The sequence below is a fragment of the Sminthopsis crassicaudata genome, chromosome 3 (genome assembly GCF_048593235.1).
Source record: "Sminthopsis crassicaudata isolate SCR6 chromosome 3, ASM4859323v1, whole genome shotgun sequence".
NCBI lineage: Eukaryota > Metazoa > Chordata > Mammalia > Dasyuromorphia > Dasyuridae > Sminthopsis > Sminthopsis crassicaudata.
In genome coordinates, this window is record NC_133619.1 from 469,912,919 (window position 1) to 469,926,299 (window position 13,381).

The following is a 13,381-nucleotide window of genomic DNA, read 5'->3' on the forward strand; positions in this document are numbered from 1 at the left end:
CTTGTTTGACTGTCACACAGTCAACAGCCATCAAGATAAGAATTAACAATTCCCTGGTTACAATGTCAATTATCAACTATGCTACAAGTGGCTTGCTAACATACACACTTAATTGTATGGTGTGTGTATACATGCATATTTACATACACACATATATGTTGTATATATATGTACACATTCATCTACCCATCCACGTATACACAGATATACCTTGGTTTATTGTATTGTACTTTATTGTGCTTTGTAGATAATTGCTTTTTTTGTTTTTAAACAAATTGAAAGTTTGTAACAACCCTGCAACTAGTAAGTCTTTCATTATGTCTCTGTATTTCATTTCAGTAATTCTTGAAATATTTCAAACTTTTTACTATTATTATTATTATAAAGTATGGCGATCTGTGATCAGTGACGTTTGCGTTTGATATTAATACCATAATTAATATAAGAATATAAGAAAGTAAACTCAATCAATAAGTGTTGTGTGTGCTCAGACTGCTTCACTGACTGACTTTCCCACTTCCACCCTCCCTGTTCTCAGATCTCCCAATTTTCTGAGATACAACGATATTGAAATTAAGCCAATTAAAAACTCTACAATGGTCTCTAAATGTTCAAGTGAAAGGAAGAGTCAATTGATATGGCAATTTCTGTTGATGTCTTACTTTAAGAAACTGTCACAGCCTCCCCAACCTTCAGCAACCACCACCCTTATCAGTCAGTAGCCATTAATATCAAGGCAAGATTCCACCAACAAAAAAGATTAAGATTTGCTGAAGGCTTAGGTGATAGCATTTTTAAACAATGAAGTATTTTAAAATTAAAATATGTACACCTTTTAGATATAATATTACCAAACACTTAATAGATATAGTAAAATATAAATATACCTTTGATCTGCATTGGGAAGCCCAAAACTAGTGACTCTCTTCATTGAGATAGTTCACTTTATTGTGGTAACGTGGAATCAAACCCACAGTATGTCTATGTATCTATATATGTGCAGATGGATATACAAACCCATGCATATATATATATATGTTGTGTGTACATGTAGCATATATATATATATGCTACATGTATGTACACACACAACACATACACAGGTACATACATACACACACAAACAAATATACAAAGACATATAATTAAGAGTAACATATGTTAAGCCAGAAACCATGTTTTGCATTTCTTCATACTTCTAGTATTCCTTTCACATAGTGGGATTTCAGTAAATGATTTTGATGATGAGTCACTGAACTAAGCTGAGGCTGAGGCCATAAACAGATGATAATTCAGTCTGTTATCTGCATCTCATTTAAAGAAAATGTTTAGAGACAAAGCAATTTAGGTATTTCTAATAACTTGATTCTTGGTCTTCACCTTCATCTCTCAGCTTCCCTAGCTTCCCTAAAGACTGACTTTGAAGCCCATTTTCTTTCAGCCATTTTCTAATTGCTAACCTCTAGTTTCTAGTTGCTAACCTCTTCCCCGTTTTGATTATTTTTCATCTCCTCTATATATTTATGTTGTTTCTTCCATGACAATGTAGGCATCTTAAGAGCAGAAATTACTTGTTGCTTTTCTAATGTATCCCTAGTGATTATCACAGTATCTAGAATAAACTAAGCACTCAATAAACACTTGTTGTTTGGCTATTTAGAATTACTACAAGAAGTTATTAAGTTCCACTTTTCCATCTTAATCAGATAAGAAAACCTAGGAAGCTCTTCTCCTCAATGTTATAGAGACATCATATTACAAGTAGTCTCCTGGATTAGAGAGTTTAAGTACAATAAGAATTTGTTTCCCGCAAAGGAAAGGAAGTAGCATTTTCTTGGTCTAAGAGGGAGACTTGAGATTTCTTCCCCTCAAAAGATACATTTAAATAGGAAAGACCAAGATAATTTTGCAATGTAATCCATAAATTCATGATTTTTTCTTGAAAGGAAATGATTTTTCATAAAAGTTCATATCTATGCCACAACTAAGCAAAATTTAATGGTTAATATAAAGTTTTATATAACTATAAGTTTTATGTAAGATTATTTAATTGAAACTAAAACCTTTCCTGGGATCACAAAGCTAATAAGTGTTTGAGGTAGAATTTAAATTCAGGTCTTCAAGTCCAGCATATACTATTATATAATGTTTGCTTTCCTATAATATCCTATTAAGACTTTATGTTATTTAAAAAAGTAATTACTTAAAATAAGTTAATATAACTTTTTTCTAAAGTCAATGTCAGCAAAGCAGTCTCTATATATAACAAAATTCTTTGGAATAAAATTACCAAAAATATCAAACATAATATATTTTTAGAATATATGATAACTGATTAATAATCAGACCACATTATTGATTGCCTGGCTCCTTTTTTGTTGTTGTTGCATGAAAAATAATGTTCCAGATGATAATTTTGCCAGAAACCAAATTTGAGAAAAATTATCAATGACCAGTTAGTCAAAGCCTTAATTATATTTATAAAATGCAAGGAATAAAATGAACTGGTTTAAAAGTAACATGAAAAATATTCTGCTACATTACTATGTGTAATATTTGAGGAAAAGATTCAAGCTGGCCTGTGCTGTCCATATTTCTGAACAGGTACAAAGCTCTCTGGAATTAGTATCCTGAGCAAATATAAGACACATAATCCTATTATCAAAGCACTATAATAGTACTTCTGCCTTGGAGTACTTGATTTACTGGTAAAGTTAAAAATGATCATTTTCTTCCACAGTAAGAATGACTTTCCATTGTTTTTGGAATTTTTATGTGACAAAAAAATAATGACAGTGTTGAACAATCTGTAAGTTTTTATTATTCATAATGAATAAAACAAAAATCATTTCTTTCCAACTGACCCTATGATTTAGAAATAAAAAAAAAAAAAAAAGGAAAAATCTCACAAATATGCTTAATTAACAAAAATCACTAGATTAGCAAAAAACCAACGCCTCTTTTTAATTTGCAAATATAGTACTGGCTTTGCTGAAGGCAGTTATTCACTATTTAAAATAGTTAATCTGATTTTATATTTTATTTTGAAGGTCTTATCTAAAGAAGAAAAGATGCTATAATCCAATCATTGCACAATCTAGGTGACATCTGTACGAGGCAGAATACTGTTGTTATTCTCCTGTCTAACTGCTGTTGCTGAAAATGACAAAGTAGTGAAATTATATTTTCCCATTATTATTTCCAGATACTCCCTGACAAAGGTTTGTTGACTCTAATAAAGCTTCAGACAAAGCTGTCAGAGAGAGCAAGAAATAGTCTCTTTATCAATAAAATCTAAAACTTAGGTGCTATGTTGTATATTTTCTAATAAAACAATATGAATCTTAATAATCTAATATAAGATTGTAGATAAATTCAAAAGATATCAATATATTATATCAATGATAATGCTGATGATTTTGACAAACATTAATATGTTTTTAAGGGATTAAAGAATCAGATGCCTTACCTGCTATGGTATTGAGGAACATTAAATATTCAAAGTTAGAGATCTCTCGCCTTTGCCAACGTTGTGTCATATTGGAAGATTTATAAAGTTGTCGAGGGGTGGCCAAGGATATTCTCCTAATAATTAAATATAAATTTGATATTTTGAAGCTATAAGTATTTTCAATTCATAATGAACTAAATATTATCTGACATACATATTCTTTTTTTATAGCTTTTTATTTACAAGATATATGCATGGGTAATTTTTCAGCATTGACAATTGCAAAACCTTTTGTTCCAACTTTTCCCTTCCTTCTCCCCACTCCTTCCCCCATATGGCAGGTTGACCAATTCATGTTAAATATGTTAAAGTATAAGTTAAATACAATTTATGTATACATGACATACATATTCAAGTGAATAACTTCAATGACCATTATTATATATCTAAATAGTGTTTCAACTATTTTTTAAATCAATAAACACTAACTACACTTTAAAAGAAATACTAGATTTGACTAACACCTGAAAGATTTGTTATTGAGAATATGGTATGTTAAATTTTACATGATATTTTCGATTAAAAGTAATCCTATTTAATGCTTGCAATATACTGCTGTTAACAAAGTGGATTCTTTCAACAGTGACAAATCAAAAACTGGCCTATGAAAAAGATAACAACAAGAGTAAGTAATTACAGAAATTGTATCAAGATCATTAATCAATAGAAGTTTGTTACCCAAACTTCCAAATAACTTATAAATATAGAATAGTTACCATTGTCCTGTTCTATTTTTCTCCTTCAAAACCTTCAATACATTCTCCATTTTGTATTTATAGAGGAAGCTAGATAGTATAGTCAATAGCATGTTGGGCCTAGAGTCAAGAAAGCCCAAGTTTAAATCCTATCTTAGATATTTACTAGTTATATAATATCTTGGGTAAGTCACTTAACCTCTATTTGCCTCAGTTTTCTCACTGTAAAATGGGAATAAGAACAGCACCTATCTCTCAGGACTGTTTGGAGAATCAAATGACATAATATTTGTAAAGTGCTTAGCACAGTGTCAAGAAACAGAGGTTAAGTGAATTGCCAAAACTTACATGTATGTATCTGAAGCTGGAATTCTAGACTCATAGGTCTATCTTTTATGTCACCTAACTGCCATTACCTTGTACTTAAACTCTCAATGTTTAGTACAGTTTTTGGTACTTAGGAGGTCCTTAAATACATGTATATTAATCACACATTCTGATATTCTAAGAGTTTTATTAGCTAACAAAAAAATTTTCATATGACATATAGAAAATAGAATTTCTTTTATGGTCAAAATTGTTTCTGTCTTATAGATATTTTTAGTATACCATGCATAGTTGAGAAAGTTCTTCTTAAACGTAAATAATCAGATTTTTAGGCTATAATTTATATATATTTACAGATACTCCTAGTATCCTATATTTAGTATTTCTCAAAGTTTGTACCCTAGTTTTTTGTGCTCTATTTCCTTAATAAACAGTATCATTCACTCTAATAATTTCAATTATGACCTCTGCTTCTGCTCCTGATATTTTTTCTGAGTTTCAGACCCATATCTCTTACTGTCTATGGGACATATTCTCATGAATATGGTACCTCACCACTGGTACCTCAATCTCAATGTATTCAAAACTGAACTAGTTACCTAAACTTGTCCTTTCTTATGATCTCACCATTCACTTAGGCTCTCTTATTCAACTTTCTGGGATTATTTTTAACTATTTCTTTTTTACTTCTCATATCTTATTACAGTTATCAAAATTCTATTGCTTCTCTTTCTACTGGTAACATTTTTACCCATCATGATTCCTCTCTATTTTCCAGTTTCAGACTTCATACAAAGGGATCAGCTTCTTCCTCTGCATCTTTTCCCTCTAATTGGCTAGTTTTTCCCAGAACTTCCCCTCTAAAGAGAATATCCATGTCAGTCCTATCTTCTTTCCCCTCAAAGCTGCACTTCTGATACTTTACTTAGACTTCGTCCCTAATGCTGCAGAAACCTCTTCATTTTGGAAGTTCCTCTGCTATCCATGTCTTCATTTATCTTTCTAGGCTGTACTCCTGACCCTGTTTCTCTACACTGGGTATTTACATCTTTCCAGCTTCCTTTTATTTAATATTTTTTCTCCTTTAGAATGTAAGCTCTTTGAGGACAAAGATATGCGAGCTCAGCATAGTGCTTGGCAGCATTTAATAAATGATTGTTTATTTAACTAGAGTACAGATACTCATTACTGTATCTACTATATAGTTTCCTAATTAAATTATTTTTTTCACCTACTATAGTACTTAGCACAAAGTAGGAGCTTAATACATGTTGACTGACTGTCTAATTTCCTCCTTGTATCTATCAATCCTTTATTCTAAATTTGCAACGGTTTCATAGTATCTTCTAAATAAAGTTAAAATTATTTTTCCTGAGATGAGGTCTTCCCCATTTTTATCACTCTATCTATCTATCTGTAGCTCATATAATCTGTATCTATATGTACTTATGCTTCGATCAAATTGCATAACTATCGATCCCTCAAGCACTTCAGTCTTCATAACTTTAATCAGTCTGTTACCTATGTCTATTGTGTCTTGCTTCCTCCCTTTCATCTGTTGAATTCTTAATACAACTTTTAAAGACCAAGCCAAAAGTCACATGTTCCATAAAACTATCTCTTGTTCCCCAACTTTTGTTCATAATAACTTTCTTTTTTCTTTCTTTCTTTTTTTTTTTTTTTTTTTTGTTGTTGTTGAGGGTCACACAGCTAGGAAGTGTTAAGTGTCTGAGGCCAAATTTGAACTCAGGGGCTCCTGACTTCAGGGCTGGTGCTCTATCCACTGCGCCACCTAGCTGCTCCCAATAACTTTCTTTTTAAGACTTCAAAAACCTCTTTGGTCTGTACCAATATGTGCATTTATCATGTACATTGTTTCTCAAAAATCATATGCATGAGTATCTTTTTGTTCTACTAGAATATCAGTGTTCCCAGACAGCAAGCAAGGGGTTTTAAATAGACAAAATGCATTTAACAAATGCTAACTGAATTTAGTAGAAAATATATTTTTTTCTATCAAATAAATTTCATTCCTGAAATTTAGCTTGTATTTGCAGAAATATACTTTCCTTCAAACAATTTACAAATAGAGAATATTCCTTGATTTCTGGAGCACACATAACTTATTAGTTATAATAGTATAACTACCCTATAGCTATTATATTGAATTTGAACTATATTAAGAAATCACAAAAAAATTTGCAACACAGTACAATTACCTGGCTTGTGGCAAACCATAACTAGTTCCTACACCAACCCGAGGCAAGCTGTACACAACTTTTTTTACTGTTGCTTGGTCAGGAAAGTTAAACATTACCGAGGCTGTATGAGGAAAAAAATGTGATTTAGAAAACAAGAAAAGCAAAAAACCATAAATTTTACAATATAAGTTTTAAGTCTTGTGTATTGATTTATTTGTTATAGTAATGCATTATCTTAAAAAACAACTTTTTTTTTACATTCTTTGCAGAAAATAGCTGGGGTCAAAATGAGAAATAGTTTTTCTTGGATATAAGCAGGACAAATGAAAGAAAGAAAAAAGATAAAGAATAATTTCAGACAATATTCAATAATTTAAAATTTTAAAGTTATGAGCACAATTTCCTGTGAAATATTTAGAGACATACTTCTGTTTGCCATAAACACTTCCAGAGCAGTGTTCTGTAGAAGATAACGTCTTGAAAATACAGCTCGAATTTCGCTGAACATCCATTTTCCATGAAGTCCCTCTGTATATGCAAGAACCTAATATAAAAAGTTAAAAAGAGTTACTATATGTATTTATACACACATATACACACAAACACACATAATACTATTTTTTTTTGGTCTCAATCAGTTTAAGGACTTATCAGTTTGAATTTATGAAAGTCTGACTATATCACTAATTGTTTAATGCCTATTTACAAAAGGTTTGATTTTTCTAATTTTTAACAATATCACTGATGGGAAATGAAAGGGATAAAGATTAAGTTACTAGTCACTAAATATGTTTAGGCATTATTTGAGTCTACTCAACCACTAAAAACACAACATTTCTAAAAATGGAAAGATAAGACGTAGCGTTGGGCAGGTGGCTCAGTGGATGGGGTACTAGGCCTGGAGTCAGGAAGACTCATTTTTCTGAGTTCAAATCTAGAACAGGACAAGGTCTCTTTTCAGAAGTGACATTTGACATTGCCACTAAATGACCCTAATCATAAAGTATTAGGGAAACAGCAGGGAAACATCACTGAATGCCATCTCCCATAAAAGGCATTTTGTGTTAGTAGGCAAAATAGAAATATTGTCTCCAGCCTTTCTTGGGGAAGAGCTAGAATATATAGCAAAATAGTGGTTTCACAAAGATAGAGCATGTCTATATATAGAGAGAAATTACCCCAAAGAGGGACAGCCAGGGAATCAATGGCTTGAAAAAGGAGGAGTGAAAGAACAAGAAGCTAGAGGATTAATGAATTCACAGGCAGAAGTGATCATAAGGATGATTTTATCTAAACCTTTAGTTTCGAAATGAAAGAATTTGAAGCACAGAGAGACTAAGTTACCTGCTCATAATAATAGAGAAGATGTAGTTTATGATGAAGCAAACATTTCTTATACATTGAACATAAATTGGGTCTAAGTTTAAGAAAAAGTCCAAAAGAATTGACTATACTTGTCATTTTTAGGTATGTATGTGTTTTGCCACCTTATTCTGAAAGATCACCTGTATTTATAGAGTTTAAGATAGAAAGAGGCAACATCTCAAATTATATTTTTAAAGTATACCATGCCTTTAGAGTCACAAATTGGCTGGAAGGTTTAGAGAATACAAGATCTTACTGTAGTTATTATAATTATTTAATTTGGTAAAGCAAAAATATGTAAAAAGTTTTATTCCAACAGGCATTTATCATACATAGGTCAAAATCATACATAAGATTCTTTGAAAGATATTCTAAAAAATGGAAATACCTGCTTCACAACACTTTGATGCATAAACCAGGGAGATATATACTTGACAACAGCACTCAGCATCATGGAGGCTACCCAGCATGGTCTATACTAGACAGCTATTATGATACTGTTATTTGGAAATTATACTGTACTCATTGCATTAAGCAATGGAATATTGTGTAATCTCCTAAGTAACATCCATAATCATTCAAAGGGTTAAGCTGGTTTACAGAAGAAATGTAAATTAGACAAAAAAGCCTGTAATCAAAATGATGACATGCAGTTGGATATACAATCACAGAGCTTCTCCATTGGTTTATATATAGTAGAACAGATGTTGAAAAGAAACAATGGCCTGGACCCTGGATTGAACAAGAGCAAGCTAGACTGCCTTGGGAAATGATAAAATCCTTTTAATGACCTAAAACTTCTCCCTGAAATAAAAACACACCTTTTTGTTTTTGTTTTTTATAATTTATTTATTTATTTATTTTTGCAGGGGTGGTGGTGATTCTTTTGGTTATAGCTTCAAGTTTTGAAATACTCAGTATTCTTCAACTGAGAGGAATATCGTACAAATAAGAAATTACGCAAGAAGAATGATGTGGAAATTAGAATGCTTCCTGTCATTTAGCAATGAAGTGGTAGACTATGCAATGGGAATAAAATGAGGTATATACTTCCAGATAGATACGGATTCATTTGTGTTGCTTAATTGGTTAGTATAATGCCTAGAACAAAAGGTGCTTAATAAATAATTTTACATTCATTTATTTATATAAGAAGTGGTTTTTTTGGAATGAAATAGAATAATTAGGAACAATAGTAATTAGGAATTGAAAAATGATAGGAAACCTCCCCCTCCCCCATCAATATGACATTTTGAGACACCTGGGAGAAATGATCAGGGATTATCTCATTTGAAAAAATTATGCAATATAAGGGGCAGGTAACAAAGGAAAAACCTGTGTATAGTTTTAAAGGAAAGGAAGTATTCAAATCTGCATTTGCACTGCTATTCCTTTAGGAGGTAGAACCATGTTGTTTAGTTAAATATGATGGAATTACAAGGCAGTCAACTACTGAATGGCTAGAAAATCAGCCAGCTTCTAATGGACTTCAAAAAGCAAAACATTCTCTGAGTGATTTGAGACCAGAGATAGTCCTGAGAAGTGTGGGCTTTGTAGTTAGCTGAAAACAAAGTTCAAAGAAAAACTCAGATCTTTAGAGATAATTGCTCCCCACCTCTTGGAAAATGAGCCTTGTTACTGAAGAGGTAAGCTGTGGAGTGGAAAAGGCCAAGAAAATCCAGCTAAGTAAGCAATTTGTCTAACCATGAATGCATCTGGGGGAGCCAAATGAGAATACTATGAGAAGAGAAAGCACAATGGTATCTTGCTGTGAACTAATAACCATTACTAGATAAAAAGTAAAGGCAAACACACAAATGAGTGGACCCATAGAACACCCTGAACCAGAAATGTTTGCTCCCTTGGAGATTAAACCTATGAGTATAAGTTGAGGTAAGGTGGTACCTTAGACAGAGTGCTATATTCATTCAGTATATATTTGTAATATCATTTGTGTTGCTGCAATCTGCCTGAGGGAAAAAAATTATTTTTATTTTCTTTTGTTTTCAGGCTGAAATTAGATAATTTTCTAAGACAACTCTTTTATAAAACAGCTTCTTTAATATAGTTCATACATGGTTGAATGCCTAAGAATCTAATATCTCTAGAATTTCTGTGACCATTCCAAGTGCAGAAGCTGATATCTGCATCTCAGAATCTTGGTACCTCAAAAAAGCATTTATAGTATATTATTTTTTTTTTCTGGAGGCAATTTGTGGATTCTTTCAATTCACACTTTTATGTGTTATTAAGATTTGGGCATAAGGGTGGTTCAGGTTTTTTTGACTTGTATTCTTTTAGAAGACATATTTAAGTTGAGATCAGTCTTTTTTTTTTTTTTTTTTTTTTTAAACATTGTGGCTTTTTGCTTCTCTTTGGTGTATAGATGTTCTCTTTCTTGTTTTTTGACACCATGGATTCAAATTCTTCTGCTCTGATTTTTTCTGTTGTGTAAGCTATAATTTTTATTTCTCTTCTAAAATATTCAGGAACAGTATACTGTGATTTTGTGCTCTCCTGAGAATCCACAAAGGCCTCTGCCTCAAAATGGCATTAAGTCAATTTCTTTTATCTTGCCATACCCAGATATATGGACTCTTTTAACTGATCTGGAGGCCATATTTCCTCCTGTTATTACTATCTTCCTGGTTGGTTTGTATAGTTTATATGCTCAAGTTCTCTAACTGACTTTTCTTTCTCCTAAAATCACTGAAAATTTTAATCTCTTATCTTTATCCCAAGGTTATCTTTTTCCTTGAGGCCATCTATAAAAAAGAGCTGTATTTTTTCCTCTTCTCATTCTCTTTTTAACTTCCTTTTAATCTGGCTTTACATCCATCTTTCCACTGAAATTCCTCTCCAAAGTTATCAATGATTTCCTAATCGACAAATACAATAGGGTTTTCTCAGTCTTCATTTTTCTCAACCTTTGTACACCTTTTACACTGTTAATCTCCTGCTTCTCCTCAATATTCTTATCTCTCTTAAATTCTTTGTTTCTCTTCCTATCTGACAATTTCTTCTTAGTCTCCTTTGTTGAATCTTCAACCAGATAAAGCCTAATAATCAGGTATTCCTGATTATTCCATAATCCACAGTTCCATGAGGGTCCCATAGGGCCCTCTTCTCTACTCTTTCTATATTATCTTGCTTGGTAATCTCATTCATTCTCACATATTTAATTATCATCTTTATATTGATAATTCTCAAACCTACCAAAGCCAGGTAAGGTTCCTAAAGTGGTAGAGCTCAATCAACAAATCAATCAATATTTATTAGGCATATATTCTGTGCCAGGTACACAAAAAGAGGCAGTCCCTTTTCTCAAAGAGCTTAAAATCCAATGGGGAGTTAAAATTGCTTTATCTCTTTTTATATAATTCTTATTTTGGAGAGTTTTGAGAGGTAGTAAAGAAGGGACTCTAATCCTACCATGTTGCCAGTGGCACAGGATGGCAACTTCACAGATTAGGAATAGTCAGATAATCTAGAAACCTTCAGCAATCAATCTCAAGTGCTTAATAATACTTTTTGGGAACTCTATACCTTCTTTATGGGTGGTGGTGGGGATCATATCTGAGTTTGATCCCTTTTAAATTTAATCTATTTGTTCTAATGCAAGATTAGTTTGAGCAAGTATTTGGAATAACCTTTGTGTTGTAGGGATTCATTGAAGAAATTTTAGGTGCTCTATGCCCCAGCTTCTTAAACTGTGGTTTGTGATCTCATAACTGAATGTGGGGTTTACAAAATTATGTTTTATTATCAGTAAATGATTTACATACCTATTTTTAAATACCTATATACTTGAAGTCATGTAAAAATTTCTTGGGTGAAAAAGAGTCGTAAATGGAAAAAGTTTAAGAAACCATCCTCTATGCATTCTCAGAACCCTGGGGAATTTTTAGCCAAACTGGTTTTTCATCAGAAAATTAGGTATTGATTTCTCATCAACTCAGATCCCTATTTATTCTGAGAGTTTTATTGGGACGAAAATTTTGTTGAAAGCAAAAAATTCAATTTTTCTTTTTTAGATTGGAACGGGCTTTTGCAAAACAAAGACAGGTAACATTTTTGTAAAATGTTATACATTTGTTTTTAAATCATATATATGGAAATATGGTATGAATGTAATTATCAAGCCTACCAGCTATAGTAGACCTGGACTCTCATCAAAGACTTTATTTTCAAATTAAGAATATGTGGTCTTTGCTGAGACTCTTCAGTAAAAGGCACTAGGGGAAGGCACTGAAAAAGACAATGCTTAAATCTGACCAAATCATGAGAGAAATATCCAGAATTGAGGCTATGGATTAATATACCAAAAATCTCTTAGGTGATTTGCTGGGGATAGTAAATGTTTAAATGATTCTCCCCTTGGGAAAAACAGAGGCACTAAAATGAAAGGGCTGGACTACTGGGCTAAGAGTCAGGAAGACCTAGGTTCTTTTTCTTCGAAGTGTGACTTTCGGTAAGTCATTTAACTTCTAGATACAGTTCATTCTCTACATCTTAGTACCCTGTTCAGGACTTTATTACCTCTAACTTACTTGATTGACCATTCCAAGAGGTTTTACAGCACCAAGTTAATTTCCTTAAGACAGGTTTGACAATGCATACCATTCCCCTGCTCAAAACTTTCCAGGAGTTCCATATTGGCCTCTAAGATAAAATATCCACATCTTCTCCTGGCATTTAATGATCTTCACAATCTGGTTCTAGCCATCTGCCCCTTACACATTCCATGGTCCAACTAAACTTGTTTATTTCTACCTTACACTTCTATTGATGGATTGTCCATTATATGGAATAATATTCTCTCACCTTAAAACCTTTAGGTTTATCAGATATTTTCCAAGGGAAACCTTCTATGATTGTTTAACTGGTGTTTTCTTTTCTCAAATCATCTTCTACTCATTTATCTGTATATAGTTAATATATTCCCAGTAGAATGTAAACTGTTTGAGGGAAGGGATTATTTTTCATCCCAAATTTGAGAACAGATAAAACCTTATTAAATGTTTATTGCCTCATGCTCATATATATTGAATACAGAGAAAGATTAGACATGAAGGAGGAAGGGTTTACTTCTAGGTAGGAAAGGAAATAGGGAAAAGGGAACTGAGGAGGTGGCAACTGGGCCAGGCTTCATCAAAAAAAGAAATTCATGGAAAGTCTTTCTATTTTACAGAAAGCATGTTCCAGGAAGAAAGTATAGAAACATATTATGTTTCTGCTTGGCTGGAATATAAAAATATAAAAAGTTTAGGTAATATGAGATA

The 13,381-nt window shown here is 32.2% G+C and overlaps 1 protein-coding gene across 1 annotated transcript in view; it reads right to left on the minus strand.

The window, feature by feature from the left end:
* NBEA (neurobeachin) overlaps positions 1–13,381 on the minus strand; it is a 699,286-nt gene that overhangs the window by 131,593 nt on the left and 554,312 nt on the right. The window contains 3 exon segments of the mRNA XM_074303499.1: positions 3,470–3,585; positions 6,753–6,855; positions 7,161–7,278. Of these exon segments, the coding sequence (XP_074159600.1) occupies positions 3,470–3,585; positions 6,753–6,855; positions 7,161–7,278 (337 nt within the window).